The sequence below is a fragment of the Lactuca virosa genome, chromosome 4 (assembly GCF_052849685.1).
Source record: "Lactuca virosa cultivar CGN04683 chromosome 4, Lactuca_virosa_CGN04683_v6, whole genome shotgun sequence".
NCBI lineage: Eukaryota > Viridiplantae > Streptophyta > Magnoliopsida > Asterales > Asteraceae > Lactuca > Lactuca virosa.
This window is the reverse complement of record NC_136429.1, coordinates 109,782,070-109,806,128: the sequence shown is the minus strand read 5'-3', so window position 1 is coordinate 109,806,128 and position 24,059 is coordinate 109,782,070. Positions and strand designations below refer to the sequence as shown.

The 24,059-nt window shown below is 33.3% G+C and overlaps 1 protein-coding gene across 1 annotated transcript; it reads right to left on the bottom strand.

The window, feature by feature from the left end:
• Positions 1–7,343: 7,343 nt before the first annotated feature.
• On the bottom strand, positions 7,344–9,866 carry LOC145107168 (protein SKU5 SIMILAR 14-like). Its single transcript, XM_079044020.1, has 7 exons — positions 9,612–9,866; positions 9,427–9,536; positions 9,046–9,316; positions 8,863–8,965; positions 8,072–8,789; positions 7,898–7,976; positions 7,344–7,581 (listed from the first exon to the last, which is right to left on the bottom strand). Exons 1-7 carry the CDS (start codon positions 9,753–9,755, stop codon positions 7,369–7,371), a joined length of 1,638 nt encoding a protein of 545 aa, XP_078900146.1. The 5' UTR covers positions 9,756–9,866; the 3' UTR covers positions 7,344–7,368.
• Positions 9,867–24,059: the final 14,193 nt, after the last annotated feature.

The following is a 24,059-nucleotide window of genomic DNA, read 5'->3' as shown; positions in this document are numbered from 1 at the left end:
GACCGGAAGGGGTGAAATAGACCCAATACTGGTTGAAAGAGACTGAAGGGGGTGAAATAGACCCAATACTGGTTGAAAGAGACCGAAAGGGGTGAAATAGACCCAATAATGTTTGACTGTAATGTATGTATGGTATGGGGTATTTTAGGGAAACTCACTAAGCTTTGTGCTTACAGATTTATGTTTATGGTTTTAAGTACTTCCAGCTCGAAAGGGAAGGGCCCGACATGATCGCATCGCATCCACCCATGTTTTTCCTCACTTTTATGATTTTGGGAATTGTACTCTGATGACTATTTTACCATGACATACTTTTGAATGGTTTGATATGGATATTTGATGATTTTGGTTGAATTAAAAATGAAATTTTTATTTATGATTTTTAGGATGTTACAACTGAAACCCATAAATAAAGTCGAAAATTAGCCCTAATGACATATCTTCAACCTTAATTTGTCCACTGCGAAAATAAACCCCAGAAGTGCCGTTTTGAGGGTTAAGATGATATGGAGCGAAGATATGAAGGATTAGTGAGCTGATTCATGTCGTAGTTCATTCTGTTTGTTGTTGTTCCGACCACAATTAACATTCAGTTATGATTTTCATATGTTTTACTTTCTGATTTAGGGCTTCAAAACCCTATTGATTTGTGTTAGACTCGATGAATCATTGAGGTTATGTATTACTTTTCTATTCAGATTATTTATTCTTATTTAATTTATTATGTTTGCTTGATAAAACATCCTTATGTGTTAAAGTTTCAATATTTTATGTTTATTGCTGAGTATTGTTAGGTTTAGATGAATAATATAGCTTGATGTGTTTGAATCATATAACTTTTTGAATTATAAATTTATATGACTAGTGTTTGATTAAAATGTAGGGTTATATAGTAAAGTTTGTAATTTTAATGTGTAAAAATACATATGATGAACATTCATGTGTAGTAGCTTTATGATCTTTGATGTTAATAATTCAATTCTCTCATAATACGAATTGAACACTGATTTTTAGGATAATTAGTTCACGTTATCACTGCAACTAAAAGTCTAAATAATCAATGGATTAGTTGTCTAAACCCAGAAACTAGTCAATTTAGGAATTGGTGAATAACGAATAGATATCCAATACACTTAGTAGTTAACCAAAAGTACATGAAGTGATTCGTTTCCAGTAAGTTTATCTAGCTAGTTTCGTAATTGATTTAGTTGAGTTTTATAATAAAAACCTCATTTTATTGATTTTGTTTATTTAGTATAAACTATAATCAATTATTCTAATGTTAATTCATTACCGTTCCCCTTGAGTTTGACACCATTGCTTATCAAAGCCATATACTATACTGGATCAGGTTCACTGTCTGTAAGGTGTGGTTTAGATGTGATATACTATAAATTATAAATAAAAAACTTGTACATTAAAATACATATCAATTCTTGAGGAGCTTGATAAATTTATATATTTCAACAATCAATAACCACTTTGGGAACTGGATATGCCAATTTGATTGGAGTTTTTGTCAGTAATATATATATATATATATATATATATATATATATATATATATATATATATATATATCAACGTGTTAATATATCTTTAAATTTTCAGACACTATGTGTAACACCCGTGACTTGAGGTAATGATAATTATTTAATATCTTTGTAATTAATTGTTGGGCTATGAGATATATCGTGCATTATTGAGTTGGGCCTTTAGCGAATGGGCCGTTATGATTGGGCTGCCAGAAGACGTATGTTGGGCGTAAGCTTGGCGTACGCGGGGCGTAGTGCAACATTGGATACAGGGGGTTCATGCGCGTATGTGCAACATACCAAGGAGTACGCGCATCGTACACGAGCAGACTCAAAACCCTAATTTTTAGGGTTTAAACCATATAAATACAACATTATGTTCCAAATCCTAGCCTCCTTACCAGCCACCTTGACTCAGAAAAACCCTAGAAACCTAACCCTCTTCATCTTTGTGTGATTTTGACCTTGTGAAGCCCATTTTGGTGATTTGAAGCTTGGAAGGAGAAAGAGGAAGTTGAAGAAGAAGAACTTGAGTAGCTTGAGCTCAAAGATCTGAGATAACATCACCATTTAGCACTCATTTGAGGTAAAAAGCTCACAACTTGCCTCATGTATCCTTAGATCTATGTTAATGGTGTTTTGGACCATTTTAGGTCCCAAGAATGGATTTTTATGGTTCAAATCCGTTTCTAGGCTTAGGGTTGCCACCCTTAGTGCTATATGAGTCCCAAGAACAAAAAAGTTTCAATCTTGAAGGTCCTTTTGTGGCCATGCATGAGTTCTAGCCATTTCCATGGAAGATAGTTGTCATATTTCAAGTTTAGGACCATTTGGTGGGTTGCAAGCCACCAAGTAATCAACTTTATGGATTAAGACACTTTAGTTGACTCAGATTTGTGTTTGGAGCTTAAGGACTTAAGGGAATAAGCCCTTTTGGAGTTTATGGCTTAACAGGGTAGTATGTTGGGCGTATAAGCCCGTACGCGCAGCGTACAAGCCATGCAGCCTGTACGCTTAGCGTACAGAGGAATACGCCCCACATACTCAGTCGATTCAAATTCTTCGTCGTTTGGGCCTCGGTTTGGGCCAATCTTTGGACTCCTTAGCTATTGGGCCTTAGTGGGCCATCAGGAGTTGGTTATTGGGATAAGGACATGTTTGGGTTTAAAGGAAGGACCATTTGAGGAGTTGGGTCCAATTTAGAAAACTGGGCCATAAGTGGGCCATTAGTGGGCTTGGAAAGGTTATATAGAATTAGACCATGGATGTTATGGAATTGGGCCTAGTCTATGGTCCAAATTAGATCAGGGGGTAAATGGTCATTTTACCCTAAGAAGGATTATTGGATTTTGACTAAGTGTTATTGTGATAATGATAGTCGGGGAGTCGTTGGAGCAGCCGTTAGAGATTGTAACACCCGCAGATTCGGGCTAATCAGTAATAAGCGTTAAAAATGATTTTTTTTTATTGTCTAGGATAAATAATCTTAACCAAAGTAATAGTTATGGTCAACAATTGTAACCTATTTGATGTAATAAATAAGAATTATTTGAATACTATATGTTTCATGATTATTATAATATAATAAAATAGGAAAAATCAGTCCAATCGTCCGTAAATCGTAAAATTAAGTGCGCCAAAACACACACACACACAAATATATATATATATATATATATATATATATATATATATATATATATATATATTTAGAAAATACACGTCTTCCCGATCATGAAAATATAAATTTCGTCGAAATCCGAATCCGTATGAATTAGATATGATTTTTATAAGATATAAAAGTCAGTCGCGCACAAGGAATGTGTGACGTAAAAAGCTACAAAGAAAATGGTTGACTTTTAGCTAATGCGACCAAAAAGAAAATCATAGTACTCCTTAAAATATGAATTTTGAGAAAAAGAATGTCAAAAACGGAGTCCGTACGAGAGAGTTATGATTTTAGCAAAAAAATTAATTTTATAAAAATATGGACAAAAATATAAATTCAAAATTAGCCGACGGAGTCTAAACGAAAGTTGTAGATCCCGTCTATAGCTACGCGTGGATATAATGAATGTCAAAAACAGAGTTCGTATGAACGAGTTATAATTTTTAATAGCACATTTACATATTAAAATAAAGTGAAAATCATACATACGTATACATATATATATATATATATACATATGTATATATCATTAGAAAGGTATCGACGATGCGGTTGTTATAAGACTAGTGTTGAGTACTTTCGACATTAGTTTAGTACAAATATCATTAAATCTATTTAAAATATTATTATAAAGGGGTGTTTAGTCATTTAAGTAAATATAAATGGTGGTTTTTGAAAATTCAGTTACTATAAATAAGAGCCTCTAGGCTCTCATATTTCTTGCACCATTCTCTTGATTCAAGAGTCTTTCTCTTATTATCCCCCTAGCATTTCGGTCCCTCGTGATTCGACTTCTTTTTCTGTAGTTTTAGTATAGTAAGGTGAGCGCTGAAGCGCTGCAAGAATCTTTCTTATAAAGATTCAACGACGAAGTTCTACCCCTGCAGAGTCCGTCTCCTAGCTAAAACCCCCTTGTAAGTAAGTTATGCTTACCTTATTTTAAATATAGCTTATATTTAAAATTAGTATTGTTATTACGAACTTATAAACAAGATTTATCGGTGATTCCGAGTCGTTATACTGATTGATCTACTTACGAGGATGATGTCTAGGCTGTGATTTAGTGATGTGTTTAAAGTGGGATTTCCAAACAGTATACTTCGTATACCAAACGGACCCTACCTCCGATATGATCCTACTTGGTTGTTCCTTGATAGATCATGAAAGTAGACTTTGAGTTAATGATGAATCTAGACTAATAATTAGTCGCAATAAAGATTAGACTAAAACTTAGCGATAACAATGCTAGGTTTTGTCGAAGGAAAATAGAATCGTTAGAAGCGAAGCGCTGCCCGAGTTTGAAATCATCACTTTGACAAGTGAGTGCATAGTCCCTTTCATGAACATGATTTTAATACAAGTATTGATTAAAGTATTAAATTATATGTTTATGTGTGAAATATTTGATATTGCTTGAAATGCGTGTTAAAGAGCATACCTGATAATATATGATGATTTAGGATACAGACTTACAGAGTAAACCTAAATTAATTAAGGGGAATATTGGGTAGTATATCCTTACGAGTACGAGTGAGATATACACGGAGAGAATAACTTTAGAACTTGACATTGATCCGAGAGTATGGATTAGACATAGTAAATTGTCCCTACTCCGAGAGTACGGAATGGGCATAATTATTGATTTGGGAGTATGGATCAGACATACCCGATCCGAGAGTATGGATCAGGTAAGGAGGTTAGTTTCAGATCCGGGAATATGGATCAGGTAAAGAGGTTAGTTTCAGATCCGGGAGTATGGATCAGGTAAATAGGTTAGTTTTAGATCCGGGGGTATGGATTAAGTAAAGAGGTAAATTTTAGATCCGAGAGTATGGACCGTGTCGTTAGAGGATCGACGGGGTGCGGTAAGAGTTGCTTATATATGATGAAATTGTATATTTTGTGAGTTCTAATATATATATATATATATATATATATATATATATATATATATATGATATAACATTGTGGGATTGAAATCCCTATGTAATCACCAGATTTCCCAACCTGACCCACTAGTTTATTTGTATCACAGGTGTTGATACGAAGCTACATTACACTGAGAGATTAAAGGAGATGTAGATCACTAGTGTAAATGAATGTAAGGTCTGTTTATGCTTATGTTTCTGTATTGACAATGACATCCCAAAGTTTTAATAAAAAAAAGAAAATACACTTATTCGGAAATGCTTTGATAATATATTTATCATGTTTTTCTGGGAACAAATTCCGCAATATTATTCTTTAAAAAGGATACTCAAAATTTCAAATAAGGATAAATATTTTTTTTTAAATGACCGTGAATTTGGGGATGTCACAGAGATTCCTTACCGTGAGATTCTGCATTCAGCTTTGCGAGGTGAGTTTCCTCCTGTAGGGACGGGTCGAAGACACCATTGCCGACCCGTTTATGTACGCTAGTATGTTCCGGACCAAGTCTGATGCCGGGCAGTGCCCGATGTAGGTTTATATGTTTTCGGATTCGGATTCCGATGCCGGGCAGTGCCCGAGGAATGTTTGTATGCTTGATGTCTTCGTGATTCTTGCATGTGTCTGTTTTGTATGTTTCTGGACTTCGGTCCGATGCCGAGTAAAGCCTGAGGAATGTTTGTATGCTTCCAGATTTCGGTCCGATGCCGGGCGGGGCCCGAGGAATGTTTATATGTTTATGTTATGCGATTATTTATGTGTATTTGTTGATATGTTTATATGTATACCGAGCTTTGCTCGATGCTGGGCGGGGCCCGATGCCGGATTTCGGTCCGATGTCGGGCGGGGCCCGATGCCGGGCGGGGACCGATGCCGGGCGTGGCCCGATGTAGCGGGCGGGGCCCATGAAATGTTATTATGTGATTATATGATTATATGTATGGTATGTGGTAGTTTGGTGAGACTCACTAAGCTTCGTGCTTACAGTTTTCAGTTTTGATTTCAGGTACTTCCGGTAGCGAAAGGAAGAGCTCGGGATGACTGCATTGCACACACCGTTATAGTTAGCCTGGGATGTTTACTCTGATATATTTGACAAATGTTTTGATACTATTATTTATGTTTTGATGAGATGATTTTGATAACTATGGTTTTATTTAATAATTAAAAATAAAATTTTTGGTCATGATTTTTGGGATGTTACACTATGCTTATTTAAAAGATAGATTGATAGTTGTCAGGTACGCTCCTTTGAATGTCTTTCTCTTTTATTTGGTGCAAAGTGCTATAGACTATTATGGTAACTGTTTCAATCAACAAACAAGAATTCACGATACTTTTAATGTTTTTGCTTCAAGGAAATGTAAGAAGAGATCGTTTAAGGTGAAGTTTGTAAAATTTACTTTGTACGACTAAATTTTCTTTTGCATAAAATAGTTTTGTTAGGTTGTCATTTTTGAAAAATATGTCTTACATTAGTTTGTTTAGGTTCGACGATATAAAAATGGAGCATTATTATGTTATTCAACCGAGGTGCAACAAACCTTAGGATTGACCCTGCCCAATGACTTTGGTGATGATCTCATTTTTTATCGATGGCTCATCCACACTATACATTAAGATGTATAGTCGGATATTTAGAAATGACTTAGAGTACATCTAAAGGAACTTGTTGTAGGGTTGGGAAAAAAAGAATTTTTTGAAATCGATATGAATCATGGATCCAATTGAAATATCGTGTGATCACTTTTTGAATATGATATTTCGACCTTATACTTGGGTTATACGAAATCCAGATTATGAGGATAATCCTTCAAGGAACAATTTCGTATCTAGACACCGATATGAGACCACGATCTAAAGTTTTATAGAATTCGATTGGTAATCTGTAAATTGCATTACTAAAATGACATGGTGACCGTGAAATCACCAACACTTGTGTGAACGTTTTGATATGATATTTATACATACGTACATATTTACATACATAAGTACGTGCATACATAGATACATATACACATACCTACATACATGTATACATATATACACACATACACACACAAGTATGTGGTGGAAATCCTTGTGGGAAAACGACAAGTCATATGAACTTCTATTACTAAAATCATCTTGGATTAGAAGGTATTACATGGCATAGCCTTTTACAAAAATCTTAAAGATCCTAAACTTCCTAAATATAGAAGTAGCCACCCTTTAATGACATTCTGTCACTATAAATTATAAAGGAGGAGGCCTCCTGCCGCTTGCACGACCGCAAGTAAGTATGTTCTTGGGGATCGGGTACTCGTCTCTCCATGAGTTCACAGGAGAATAAACCCGCAAGTAAAATTGTTGGCCTGAATATTGTCGAGCCCAGTTCTGAGACCTCCAATTCCACATCCCTACATTGTCCAATGGTACGTACAATGTGGTCCACGATTTCGGATATACCTATATGATAATAACATTTCTATAGTTAACAAAAAAATCAAATTGTCTCGTAATTTATCGGGTTAGATACAAGACATAGCAATGTACTTTCAATATTTATCTATTATAGCATTTTACTTTCATTTCATCATATTACAAAATCATACTTCAAAAAATTTAACAATTATAACAATTGTCTATCATATAGAAATAAATTTCATTGCTAGTTCTTAAAGTAATTTATTCTAATCAAAATATTCAAAAAAATTTAGTAAATTAAAAAAAAAAAAAAAAGTTGACAAGTGGAAATGAAAATATTTAAGATAAATAGTAATACCTGAACCGTAGAGCGAGTAATCCCATCTTTTAAATTGTATCTTGTTCTGCTAGCAGCTGACCATTGCCCTCCATCCATCCTGTTTACTCCATCCATTTTCAGTATTGACATTTTCAAACTCAGATTTTTCATTAATCTAAAAAAGTTAGCAACTAAATGGGATTTTAAGCTTACCCGACGACAAAGAAGAAGGAGCCATCAATGTGCCATGATTGTACAGTATCTTCAGAATTCTCAAACACAATCTCAGCAAACGATCTGAAATCAGCAGCCATGACGGAAGTCCGGAGGATACCACCACCACTACCACCGGTGGGGCTGTCTGGAATTGTTCCAAGGGAAAACACGCCGGGGATCTTGAAGTAATCAGCAATCTTGAGAGGGGTGTCCGCCGGAATAAAAGACACGCTATTGACGGCGTACCTCTGTTTCCCATTTATAATCGGAGCAGAGTTTGCAAGCCTGATTGTTCGAGTGCAGTTAATCGTCCCGTAATGGTACGACCCTTGTGGGTTTGGCCTCGGTCCATTTGCCTTCAAGTTTTGCCTAACTGATCGAGCTTGATTTAATGACCAATCGAATTGCCCGGTTGGGCCACCAGGTGGAGGACCCGGAAAAGTTCCCGGAGAGTTACTGTAATGAAGAGTGCAGGATGCGGCGAGGGCTTGAGAGGTGAATCGGGTTGAGAAGACCATGTAGTAATCATGCGGTGGTTGATCGGCGGTGACCAAAACGGAATAGGACTGACCTAGATGGATATCGAGAGACGAGTATGTGTTCTGAACAGTATGAGTCCCTTCCACCTCAACTAGCAGCATCTTATGGTTCTGGATTCTGAAATTGATCGATGTCGTAAGCCCCACATTCGAAATTCTCAACCTGTAAGTTTTCCCTGGAGGAAAAAAAATTCGAAATTTATTGAATCTCGATAACAATGTGAACATTCAGGGAAGATGATTATGTACCTCGATCAACTGTGAATTTAAGTCTATTAGGTCCACGGCCGTTGATGAGAATACCATCGGGGAATGGAAGATCATGTCCGCCGTCTAAAATTGCTTTCAAATCCTGAACAATCATATCAGCTGATTACAATAAACGTAACTGAAAGACTGAAACTAGAAAATAGAAACTGAGAAGTTAATTACGGTGTGGTTTTGCTTGAACCAGTCACCGGCGATGATGGTGAAATCTGCGGCAGGTGGTGGGAATGGGACGGGGATCAAAGGGCGGCTGGAGATTGTGATGCCACCAAAGCCTCCGGCAGCCCTATGAAAAGCAAGGGAAGGGAAGTAGAAGAAGCTTCCGATTTGATCCTTTATTTGAAGATTGTATGTGAAGTTTTGACCAGGTGGGATGGGGCAATTCGTGCCATAAACTCCATCTTGCCATGAATTTCTTTTCTGTTGTATTCCATTCCTGATCATGATTTCAAATTTTAAATATTATTGCATTCGTGATCATTGCAATTTGAAAATGTACAAAATCAGAAAAGCTAAATCAAACACAAATAAGAAGTTAGAAGTGACCAAGTAATGAGGAATGGTTCGGGCAAGCTGTTGTGAACATTAACAATCACATTGTCATCAGTCATCCAATCGATTTGTGGGCCCGGAAACTGCCCGTTTATGAATATCCCCTGCAACCCCCGAAGTGTATGAATTCAAAATGTACACTAGAGTAAGAATTAAGAAATGAAGATTGAAATACATACCTGTTGTTTAACTCCAAGAGGAGATATATCACCATAAGTAATATTCCAGTTGAAGAATCTAGTAGGGGCTTCTCCATTAATGGTTTTAGCCATTGGTATGAACATGAATATCATCAATGACGTCTTCATACCCCATTGCTTCATCTTCTCTGAATCAATGAGAGGTAGAACAGGGTGATAAACAGACAATGAAATGGAAAAGGATAAAAACGGAGGGGAAGATATCTACAGATTTTCAGATCTATGTTCAGAAGCATATTGTTAAAGTTAGAAGTAGAGTGTTAGAGTTAAGTTAGGAAAGTAGTAGTTATCGGTTAGAAATTTTGTGTTAAGAAGCAATTAGTTAGACACTAGTACTCTTTTATAGTTACAACATGATTTGTTTTCTTCTTCTTTGTTCCTCTAGAATTTTATCTTCTTTGTTATATTAATTCTTTATAATATAACTAGGTGTAAGACCCATGTATTACATGGGTTCATCTAAAAGAAAAATTAACTATGAAATTCTTAATATTTTAAGAAATTTGAATTTATAAGAAAAATTAAAAAAAATAATGAATTATTAAAATTAAAGTGTTTTTTTCTTTTTTAAATTTAAACTAATAATTTAGATAAATAAACATAGAAAACTAATAAGATTTTAATTTAGAAAATTTGAAATTAGAATAAATATCAATTAATGATATTGATATGCATTTATTATTACATTTATTGCAATTATTACATTTAAATATTATGTGAAATTTAATAAAATGGAAAAAACCACAAAATGTCATGTGGAAAAAATTTAATTGAAAAAAACCTCAAAATGACACGTGGCCAAATCAATAAGAGTTAATGACATTTGTCAAAAATATTTTCATTTATTAGAGTAGATATCAAAGTGAAAACCAAACAAATGTAGCCTTGATGATTTATAGCGTAGCCAAGAAAGCCAGTGGATTTGGGAACTAATTTATGAGAGTGAGTATGTCGTGTATGTCGGTCGAAAGGGCAACATAAACATCCAAATGTGGAACGTGGAGTAATTAGACCGGATACTGAATAATTTTTTGAATGAAGATTAAAAAAGAGTTATTCACAAAAATCACCATATACTATACTACTTTTTCATCTTTTATCATAAAATGATCACCTAAATTGATTAAAAAAGCTTATAAATTCGCGAGATTATTTTTTTTCCAACACAAAGGACAATTTATTATAAAAAAACCTCACTAATTTCAGCCATGAATTAACGAATATACACAATTTCGTAAGGATTATATATTTTCGCGAGAAAATTAAAAAACACATTTTTGTATGAAAAAAAACCACAACTAAACTCAGAAGTTTTGAATTTTTATATCTTGTCTGAGATAAATATTTCTAAAAGAAAACAAAAGAAGTATGGTTAAAATAATAAAGGTGTGTAATTTCTATTTTCTAGTTCCTAGGTCACAAATTCATATCTCAAGAAAAGCAATTAACAAAGATTTTTTTTTGTGTTAATTTTTTTTTTAATGTGTGTTTATGTCAACAAAAACAATTAACAATTAACTTTTTTTTTTCTTTTCAGTTTCCATGTTAAAAGAACAAATAACCTAAGTTTAAAAGACATGCCTTATCCATTTGAGCTTCCATGTCATATATTCAAATCTCAACAAAAACAAAAAATATTAATAATAATCTTTTTAGCTTACAGGTTAAACCTTTATAAAGTTATGCACCTCAATCACTACACTTCTAAAACATAACAAAATGTTTAGAATTAATTTTGGGATTTTTTTTATTCAGGTAAAGATGGATTTGAGAAAGTCCTATCAATTTAAAGACAAAAAAGGTTTTTAGTGGTCACAATTTGAATATGAACGAAAACAAAAAAATGTCCACCCTCCATGCGTATTAGGCGTCGATTAACTACCTATCACATTTCTTTTTCTGTGTCGACTTAAAGGGAAAGGAAGAAACATGACTTTGTTGGCGATCTGTTGGAAGTCTAACATCTATTTATTCCAGCTCTGTATGGATGTTAAGGTTATCTGCCAAAAACAATCGATCTCTAAATTCTTAAAGTTGTATTCTAAACATCATAAGGTTGTTATAATTGATATAGTTTTTCTAACTATATCCATGACTATTTAGCATTAAGTTTTAAACTACTAATTTTTTTTAATTTCATTGCTATTTTGATTAATAATATGCTTTGATCAACAATCCTCAATAGTACTATCGGTGCCACTTTTAGAGCATTAGATTACAATATTATTTTGGTTTTTGATTGTTCTTGAATGCACTGTTCGTGTTCTTGGAAATAACCAAAAAAATAAAAGACTAAATATATTTTGATGATTTTAATGTTTTTTCTTTTAGAAAAGTATTAAAATAATTCTTTTTACACATACATGTGAAAACAATGTTATCATCAAAGTCGTTTTTCAAAAGGACTGAATGTGTTGTTATACCTTGAAACTTATTTTTTTGTCGAGTTCTTGGTTGTTCATGTTATGTTTATCGCTATATAATGATTATTTTCTTTAATGATTTTGACAAAGTGTTTGTAAATTATTGGGTTGTATTTTTTTGTTTTTGATTTTTTGATTTTATTCTTGTTAATGTAAAATGTGGCTTGAGATGGAACCAAAGCAACAAGTTGAATTAAGACCAAGTGGTATGGAAGGCCCACCTTGCCTCTACCCAAGTGACCAAAGAGGCCCATATTGACACATTATCACCACCCACAAAGAGGCCCATATTGGGCTCCCCCTTAAGACTACTCGGTTGGGGTAGTGATCATGTATCTTGTCATTGTTATGTGCATGATCAACTAAAGAGAATAATAACCATCTTGTGAAAATCTTAACCTTATTAAATTGAGTTTATAACCAAGACATGGGTGGAAAATTTATTAAGAAATTTTAAATCTAAAATACTAAAACTGAACTTTAAAAAAAAAGAAGATATTTTATAGATGGATACGTTAACAACTTGCCCCCAATCTTTTGTCGAGAACGAAAATCTCAATGACATAAACTTAACAGATTTGTATTGTAATATGAGGATTATCTTCAAGCATGAAGGGAGGTTGCATGTCATTGGGATTGATATCCATCATGCTCCTTTTATTGACCTAACTGTCTCAAATCAAGATAATGGCTCATGCGATGCTACGAGCGACATGAGATAGTGTGCTTTATGATCATATACATGATCGGTGACCTTAAGAAGATTTATGAGAATTATGAGGCTTATGAAAAAATTAAGAATCTAAAGAACATGTTTCCTAAGGAAGTTGATCAAGAGTCGATTATCATTCATAAATCAGTTGAAGTATATGCACCAAAGGAACATCAAATGTTTGACGCCTTTGTTTCTCAAACAAAGGAGCAAGTTTAACGTGAGAGAAATATATGATATCCAATTGCACTCTGAATGACAATTTTGTTTGATTTTCATTAGTTTGGTATTGAAAATTGCACGTAATGCATGGAAGAATGGAAACAGTTGTTAGACAAAATGAAAAGCTTTATTTACTCATTAAATTAAGAGAAATGTTTGGTCAAAAGAGAAAACATGAAGAAATGAATGGAAAAGGAAAGAAACTTACCAAGGAAATCACCATTTTTCTCAAAAAGAAACTTACCCATGCAAAAGATGATGACAATTTCCATTGTACCAAGAAAGGATATTTGTAGCCAAATTACCTGGTGTATTTGGAATAAGGGAAGAGAGGCAAGGCTCGTGAGACTAGTAAGTTCGATGCATTTAGTCAAAATATAACTATATCTAGATACTACTAGTTCTCAATCTTAAATCTTAGATATTTTTTCCTTATATAACTATGTATCTTTTATGATTAAAAGTAAGGAAGGCCATTAACACACTATAGTGAGTATGGATTTTTAATGATTGCCAAATATATCTTTAACTGAGAATCTAAAATTATGAAACAAACATTCGATGTATAACTTCTACGATTCCTTAATTTTCAAAAATACTATGGAGATTGTTCTATAGAGATCTATTGTTTTATGTTCTTTTTACACACAAGGCAAATGGTAGCTTAGTAGAACTTGCCAACATCTAAGAACCATATTATATAATACCTCCCCTAGTTACCATACATATAATGTTGGACTCATAAGTTTGATATAGAGAGACACAACAGAAAACCACCATGTATTTCATTATCTAACATATCTTCAAAATGTAATAAGAAAATATGCATTCCATACTTAAATACATGAATTGAAAGATTATAGCAAATCAGTTTAATGTTGAAAAAATTATCAAAATAAGAGACTGATAATGGAACACATTTATGTTTTGCTAGAAATATGGGAAATCTGTTTTTTGTTACACACTTCTAATATTGGTGTGAATTAAAAGTACAATGCTATTTGTTACTACTTTTTCTATTTTGCATATAATAGCATCATATGTTTACATTTAGCACATAATAGAATCCTACCGATTAAAAACTACATAAATGGTTACTGATTAAAAACGTAATGTAGAATGAATTTATTTGAAACCAAAATAACATCACCTATGCACATTACAGACAAACACATAAAAGAGATTGGCATATTTTGACCTTTTCTTGCATTTACCCGTAAAGTTTAAAAGTATAATGTTATTTTATGCATTTAGGCATAAAATTAGACAATGTACTTTCACTTGTATATAATATTTTTTAAAGAAAATATCGAATAATTGATGTGTGTGTGTGTGTGTTTCTGTTACTGAAAATGTTAAGGGTTAATGTGGTTGTTAAAGTTTAGAATTAGAATGTTATGTAACACAATAACAATAACACAGGTTGTGTGTTTTACACATGCTTCTGTTTTGTGTCCTTTCTTTTAAACAGGGAGTTGTATTTGATGAGATTTATAGGTTACAAAAATCATATTTTGGCGGAAAAACTTAAACCCTAAGTTTGCATGCAACCTAAAGGATCTATTTTTTTCACTATTGAATGCAATAACCAATTGAACATCAAGAACCCTACAAGAACCCTAAGATTTTCGAAAATTGTAAAAGGGTTTAGAAAAACATACCTCTTGATTATTCTAGTAGATAATCAAATAAAATCTTTTTTGAAGTTACTTGGCTAGCACCAGAAATCTCGTGCCTCTGATGGTTCACACCCAACCCTAGCAACAATGAGGCTTAAAGAGAAATAAGAAAGCGGGAGTAAAAGTTTGGCCTTGCCTTGGGATAATGAGATGGCACAATTTATGAAACCAATGGAGGGTTTATATAGGTGACCAAGGGAACTAGGATAATGCATGTTTCCTTAGATAAGCCCTAATCCCTTAAACTCCTCCATAAGGAATCCAAGGCTCCCTTAATGCCCAAGGAAACCCTAGAACCCTTCTAGAATTTCGTTCCCCCTCTTAGGGAGGTTCTAGAATTGGTCAATGTTCAACTTTTGAACATTGTCACCTTTAGTCCTTCCACTTTTAATTATTCCAATTAATCCCAAAATTAATTCTTATTATTTTATAATTAAATAATAATATTTCTAATTAATATATTATTCTCATAATATATTAATAAATTATTTATTTTGATTTCTATTCAATTTATTAATCATATAATAAATTAATAAATCAGTTTCTCTCTCTAAAAGTCATCCTATTCAATTAATAGGTCCGAGGACAACCCAAAATGACTTTGCTAATAATTCAAGTATATACCAATTCAGTTATTGGCTTAGACACCTAATCCAACAACATTGTACTTAGGAACTAATTTTGAAAATTTCACCTATGTAGATTACACATAGACACATAAAAAAATTGATAGATTTGACCCTTTCGTGCATTTACCCATAAAGTTTATAAGTATAATGTTATTTTCTTTAGAGGGTTTGAGCAGATTGGGAAACAGTCACACATCTAATGTTATTTTCTATATGTTGTTATTATTTTTACTTTTTGTAACAATTCTAAATTGAATTCTTAGTTATTTATTGCAATACCTAAAGGAGAAGGTGAGAAGATTCAGTTACAAGTTTAAACTTGACTGGTGCTGATGTCACATCCCTGGCCGTTGGAAGAAACGCTGAGGTGCGCGACGTAAATCAGTGATCACAGTAATTGAACATACATTGAACAGTACAAATATAATCTTCTATTATTACCGAAATAGAAATTACATTGACTACGACTATTGTTAAATTGCTACACACAACTAACAAATCGACGTTTACAATGGTATAGTAAAATAATGGAAAGTATTCTATGCAAATCCTTCCAACCTGTTAATAAACCTGAGAATACATGCATTAAGATACATCAACAAAATTGTTGGTGGGTTCTACAGGTTTTGACACAAAGTATTTTATATCCAAAAGTGTTTTATAAAATTTAGCTGGTTGACCAGCTTTTATAAATACTTACTTTTCTATCAAAAGTACAAAATAAATGAGTTATAAAAGTGTATTTGGTCTCATTTAGAAACATCATGCGTTCAAATCCAAAATTTCAAAATTTGGCAAAATACATATAAGTTAGTCAAACTTATATAAAAAATGCATCTTTATTTAAAGATTTTGAATACCAAGTTATATAAAAATAATGCATATTACCCTTTGTGAAAACATAAAATAACCAATTTTACTCTTGAAGTCTCGTACAAGAAATGGTATAGTTTATATGTAAAATTCATAGGTTTCAAATTTATAAACTTTGTAAAATCGTGCCGTGGTATTATTTAAGTATTATCTTACTTAATTTGGGAACCGACACTTAACCAGTGGGGTAAACTCCTCCCACATACATATTGTGTTTTCGTACAAGAACAAAGGGTTTAAATAAATAACTTATTAACTATAAGTTATTAAACCTTAATCAGTCATGTCATGATATTAATTTAGTGTTATATAACTTAATTTATGGTATTGACACTTATCGTTTTGGATCACAAACTATTCCACTACCTACAGTCTCTTTCAACTAGTATCAGTGAACAAAACCACCACACAAACCAAATGTCGATTCTATACGGTAACAGAACAAAACTGGGATTTTATGATGAACTCATAACCGAACTTATGACACCACACTTTTACACCAGCACATTAACAGGGCATGCTTAAGCCATTCACACCGCTATAACACGTGGAATGTTCAATGGTACTAACGTCAACGCCAAAATCCGTCTCGTCAGACGTAGTTGTAGCTAGCAAGTCCAGGCGGGTAATCTAACCGTACAAGATCAATAGTATGACACTTATACCTATCGTTAGTCGTTCTCTGATGATTAATGGTTATGAAAATAAAGGGTTTTCCACCAAGACATAGTCTTAGTATACCCAACAACATAACCCAAATGGCTTAGGAAACAAGCCTAACTCATATGGCTCTAGAAACAACGTGACACCTACAAGGAGATCCTGGTGTGTTGGATCCTAACAATGTGTCTAGGCATCCTAGTCCTAAAATTCCTGTTATAAGTTTGTTGAATACTTGTAATTTTGTTGTTTAGGAATAATATTTGATTGGAGTCTTTTGGTATTTGAGATATGTAAGACTTAATTGATTTCCAAATTTCCATTGTCTGTTATGACAAAATTTGGGCAACATAAGGACTGCTTTTATAATATTTTCCAGGTTTCAATCAACGTGAAACCAACAATTCCCATGATAATTTATAATTCACATGATCAGTACAGTACAATATTTCACAAATAACGTCTCTTAAGACTTTGAGTCGATCATGTTATTTATTGCAATAAAAATCCATAACTTAGTAAATTGAGTTATATTTTTATAATTAATATAAAAATATATTAATAAATTTTCGATTCATTTTTACATAAACTTATATATCAAAAGTTAAATTTTATAATTTTAACAAATAATTATATAATTTCATAAACTTGGTCTTTCCACCAAATATGACAATGTACTTTCGTTTTATATGCGAATAATATTTTTGGTCATTTTTATATATTTCCATGCTTCCATGAGATACTTTAACTTATACATATAAAATCATCATTTTTGTGACTTATAATATCAACTTGTGTTATTATAGTAATCTACTTATAATCATGTGATTTTTTTTTATCTTAATAATTATATTCACATTTCACGTAAGGTATAAATATATCATCTTCTAACAATCTACCTTAACTTAATAGATTTATTGGTGATTTAACACATTTCTAGACTACTATTTTATAAACTTTTGACAATGCTATTTTGTATATAAAACTTGAAAATCATCAAAACTTTAATAGACACACATATATTCTCCCCCAAATATTAAAACCGTAGAAGAGGGACCGTAGAAACTCACATTCGTTGCGTGATCTCGATCTAGGCTCGGTTTTGGTGAAGCTTCATGTGACAAACCACATCTTGACGCCTTTTGAGTTAAAACAAAGCATGAGACTTTTTTTATAATATTTTAAATCAAAGGGACTTGTTTTGAAGTACTTTATATTTAAAAACATTGTTTTGTAATTTAACTAACCACTACTACAAAAACAGCCTTTTACGACACATAATGCGTGTCGTAAAACGCTCAGAAGACACACAAATGCGTGTCAAAGAAGGCCCTGTCATAATGAAAGACGGCACGCTTTTGTACGTTGTCTATTTACGGCACACATTTATGACGCGCAATTACGACACACATTTACGACACTCATTGCGTGTAAAGGAAGGCCCTGTCATAAAGGAAGACGACACGCATTTCCGTGTCGTAACCTTACGACGCGCGTTTAGGACACACATTGCGTTGCGTGTCATAAACTTCAGCAACCATTTACAATATGCATTTACGACGCGTCTTTACGATACTCATTTACGCATAATGCAAAAATATGGAAACAAATATATAACAAAACAATCATTTTCATCCATTAACATCATGTCAAAAAATTGTAATACATTGGGGAAGTATTTCTTGAGAGCCCAAAGAGTTATATAAATCAATGAAAGTAAAACTCGGAACTTTTCTAGTTTTCATAATCCTAACAATAGCAGCATCAACCTGCAATATATTTATAAAAAAATGTGGTTATAAATTTATAATTACAAAAAAAAATAAAGCAGTTTCTAAAAAAAAAATTGGACCTGATATTGACGATCTTGGAATACTCACTCTGTGGTGCTTGCGTTTTCTTCCACAGTTTCCTTCAATTGGATAGCATTGACCTGTACATGGAATGTAATGGAATAATGAAATAAGAAAGGGAATGGAATGAGTCATTTCATTCCAATTTCATATGAACTTCAATTGTTTTGTTGTTGTTGTTGTTGTGATAGAAGTTGGGTGGGGTTCACCTCTCGACTACACTGCTGTAATAGAAAGAAACAAAAGTAATGAACAAAACACAACACAACACAACAATTATTTTATGCAACCTATTTTCATTTATTTCCTGTATTATATTATATTTATAGCATCCATCTTACTTCTATTACAACATTCTACTTTCATTTATTTCCTGTATTATATTATATTTATAGCATCCATCCTATTTCTCAAACAACTTACATCAGTTTGAACCTCTTCTTTTTTCTCCTTTTCTTCTTTCTCTTTCTCTTGTTCTTCTTTTGTATCTTGTTTCTTTTCTTCTTTAGACTATTATCAGGCTTCCCATCTTCACAATCACCACCAGTTACCAACATAGAAAGAAATAAATACAATTTCCTGGAAAATAAGAAAAATACACATATATTTTTTTCATTCAAAGAATCAAATAGCTTTTTTTCTAAAATTTAAAAATAAAGTTAAAACAGTGTGAAGCAATTCAAGAAACGCACTTGTTGGGTGGGGTTCACCTCTGGACTACACTGCTGTAATAGAAAGAAACAAAAGTAATGAACAAAACACAACACAACACAACACAACAATTATTTTATGCAACATACTTTCATTTATTTCCTGTATTATATTATATTTATAGCATCCATCTTACTTCTATTACAACATTCTACTTTCATTTATTTCCTGTATTATATTATATTTATAGCATCCATCCTATTTCTCAAACAACTTACATCAGTTTGAACCTCTTCTTTTTTCTCCTTTTCTTCTTTCTCTTTCTCTTGTTCTTCTTTTGTATCTTGTTTCTTTTCTTCTTTAGACTATTATCAGGCTTCCCATCTTCACAATCACCACCAATTACCAACATAGAAAGAAATAAATACAATTTCCTGGAAAATAAGAAAAATACACATATATTTTTTTTCATTCAAAGAATCAAATAGCTTTTTTTTTTTTAAAATTTAAAAATAAAATTAAAACAGTGTGAAGCAATTCAAGAAACGCACTTGTAGGGCCCGTTTTATATGGGACAAAAGAGTCCAATTTTTATTATCCCATTTTCATTCATTAGTCCAAGTCCAGAGTCCTACTCCAGTGTATGTCAGGCACAGTACAAGGACGTGTAAACTGTATGTCAAGTGAAACAAACAGCTAGGGGCAAAAAGGTCATTTCATCATATGTTTATGTTTGATACCGTTTCAGCTAAAAAGAAGCTCTCCATGTGATCTTCCTGCTTGTGAAACTCAACATCTGATATGTGACAATATCCACAAGTGCAGCGGGCCTATACTGTAAGCTTGTAACAATGTCTCTTCCTACATCAAGATGCCTGCAAAACAAGGGTTATTTTGGAGGGCATTTTCGTCTTTTAACTCATCCCCTATTCTTGGGTTAATGCAAGAAATAGCAATTAGCAACATACTTTCATTTTTTATTTGTTTGTGTATTAATATTATAACACCATACTATTTGATACACAATAGATCTTTCTAGGATATTTGAGGAGCGCATTCTCGTCTTTTTCACAAAAATTACATTGGATAGATACAAAAAAATAAAATTATATATGAAACCTTGGATCCCTTGTAGCTTTGTATAGCCAATAAGTGCTCTCTATAAGTTATGGATGCAAAGGGTAGCTCTTCTAACCATGCTATAAATCAATTCAAATTTCAAAACACCAAAAGACGAAATTACCCTTTTCATAAGTTATTATAATATTTACCTGAACAGAAAAGGATACAAGATTGAAGCCTTCTGGAGTGAATCCATATCTTTTCCATACACTAAAAAAAGTTGTATGTGTTCGAATAGCAGGATCAATACCCCATCTAAAACCTTCCACTTTCAGTAGTCAGATTTACGAAACTACACCTTGACTTATAATACTTTATAAAAAAATAAAAAATAAAAATTATTACCTGAAGACCTGGCCAGAAGGGCTGTAGATTATTGAATAATGGCCAAACAAGTACAACAGAATTCATGTTGACTTCTACATACCTATAATTCTTTAAAAACTGTCATCATGTATGAATTTATATTTTATAAAGAATAAAGATTAAAATAAACTAAAAAATGTAATATTTTACCAAGGGTCGTGAAAAAGATAGTGCATAGCTGCCCCATAAGCTTCTTGGAAAATGTATAAATATTCTTCATATCCAAATAGTAGATATGCCTGAAGGGATATATAAGGATCATATTTATTTCTTGAATATAAGAAAAAATATATACATATTTTTTTTATGGTTTATATGTATTGTTAGTTATAACCTGTAACGCCCGTAGATCCGGGCTAGTCAATTTAGAGACAACGAGTATCAAAAATAAGTTTTTGATGGAAGATTATTTAGAAGGAGTAATCTTAACCAAGTGGTAGTATATTTTCCAAGGGTTCCGTACATATAAAGAACGCGGAAATCCGAGTTATAACGAAGAAGTTATGGCCCGTCGAAGTTTTGCTGCAAAACCGGCACGACACCGGGAGACGTAAATAGTGAATTTACGGCACCGGGAGACGTAAATAGTGATCTAAACAAAAGTTGTAGTATATGTTAAACCGAGAACATACAAAAAAAGAACGCCCAAATCTGACTTCGTATGAGGATGTTATGATTTTTCTAAGATTTGGCATAGCAGTGCACGGCCCGAAACTCGAATTTTAGTTCGAGCAGTTTTTGGCTTACGCAACCTTAATGAGAGTTGAATATCTCATTAATAGGAACTCAATGGTAAAAAGACAGACGAAAACGGAGTCCGTATGAAGGAGTTACGAATTCTTCGTGGTCATTTAACAGTCTAATCTCATCCTACTGTTAAATTTAAGATCGGTCGAGAGTTAGCCAACGGAGTCTAAATGAAAGTTGTAGATCTTGTTTTTACCTACGCATGGAAGAAAAGTACGTCGAAAACGGAGCTCGTATGCAAAAGTTACGGAGTTTAGAAGTCGGCAGGGTGCTGCTGCAAAAGGGGTGACGTGGCTGATTATGGGCCAAGGCTTTCTCCCCAAGGCAAGCCACCAGAAGGTGACATGTGGCATGGACTCGACGAGTAGAGCTGTTTTCCAGCCTATAAATAGAGGTACCGGGTTCCCTCATTCTTCACACCTTTCCAAACCATTCTTTCTCTCTCTAGACTCTCTCTCTAGCCCCCAAACCCCCCTAAAGTCTAGGTAAACCCCCTAGCACCCGAAGGAAGCCCCGAGGCTCCCGGAGTCCCAAGAAAAGAGACTTTCGGCTCAGAAACGCTGCTCCAGCGAAGCCCGGTTTTGAGAAAAACCCGTTGTTTTGTCGAGGGAAATTGTTTTAAGAAGTAACGAAGCGCTGTCCGAATTCAGAATCACCACCTTATCAGGTGAGTGCATAGTTACTTTCATCTTACACATAGATATGAAGTATTTAATATAAATTACGTGCTGTGAGTGCATAGTTACTTTCATCTTACACATAGATATGAAATATTTAATATAAATTACGTGCTATGTGTGCATATTATCTGTATACTTGCTATCTATGCTGGATGAACGTTTTTATACATGTTTTAACTGATTTAAACTGTATACGTATTTTATATCTACAAATATGTTGGGTATAACATGGATAGATGAATGATGAGAGATAAAAGATGATGTGAGTAAACATTGGCAACTATAAACTTAGTGCCCAATAAATAAACACCGGCAGCTATGGACTTAGTGCCTATTGGACAAACGATGGTAGCTATGGACTTAGTACCTATTAGGTAAACGTAGGTAGCTATGGACTTAGTACTTGTTAGGTGTTGGTAGCTATGGACTTAGTACCTGGTAGCTATGGACTTAGTACCTGTTAGATAAACGTTGGTAGCTATGGACTTAGTACCTACACTGGTAGCTATGGATTTAGTACCTGATGAATGAACTTTTACAGCTATGGAATTAGTGCATTGGCAGCTATGGACTTAGTGCCGGTCTTAAAACCCTGGAAGCAAGGGACTTCAGAATAAACGAATAGATGACTCTTAGGGTAGACCCTTGAGAGTAAGGAAGATAATGAGGATGGGTAAATGGGGTTGATTGTTTGTTGTTTAAACATAATAATTATATTATTGTGGGTTGAAAACCCTATGTACTCACCAGGTTTCCCCACCTGACCCACTCAAGCTTATTTGTATCACAGGTGTCGATACGAAGCTACTTTACACTGAGAGATTTAAAAGAGATGTAGATCACTAGTGTAAATAATGTAAGTTCTGTTTATGCTTATGTTTCTGTATTGACAATGACATCCCAATGTTTTGAAAATGAATAAAAATACATTTCCTCGGAAATGATTTGATAACCTATTTATCATGTTTTCTGGGAACAAATTCCACAACATTTTTGTTAAAAGAAGTACTCTGATTTTTATAAAGCATAAACAAAATCGGTCTTTTCTGGCCGTGAAAATGGGGATATCACATAACCTTTACCTTCAATAGATACTCATAAAAAGAGTCAATACTTGTCCCTATTCCAGCATCCTGAAAGAAATTTCATATGATTAAAAAAGGAGAAAATAAAATATACATGAATTTTGTTGGATTAGGTGTCTAAGCCCATAACTATAATTGGTATGTACTTGACCCGATAGTAGCATGGTCCATTTCGGGTTGCCTTTACCAGAACAATTTGATAGATGGATATTTGAGAAAGAGGTTATTTGTGATTTATTGATATATTATAAGTATAATATATTAATTGAGAAATCATATTATTTAATTAGTATTGATCAATAATTAATTTTGAATTAATTTATGTAGGGTTTCAAAGTACTCCATGGATTATGACAATAGGCCCCCTTGATGAAGTGTAGGTTAAAAGCCCAAGACTTGTCTTTTCCCTATAAATAGTCATGTATTATTCATAATTAGGGTTAAGAGTGAGGCAAAATGTAGCCGCCAAACATTGTGAGGTTTCTTATGTAGAGTTAGATTTTTTAGTCTATTCTGAAAGTGTAATTTATTCCTCATGTTTTGAATAAATCGAGTGATCATTCGACATATCTGCTTTATTGCGTGTTCTTATTTTCTGCATCTTGTTCATCAAATCACAATTAGGGTTTAATCCCAACAAGTGGTATCAGAGTGGGTCTTTGAAGATCTATTGAGTTTTGAAGTATCGGTTCTTGATTTGATGATTTTCTGCACAAGCTATTGAA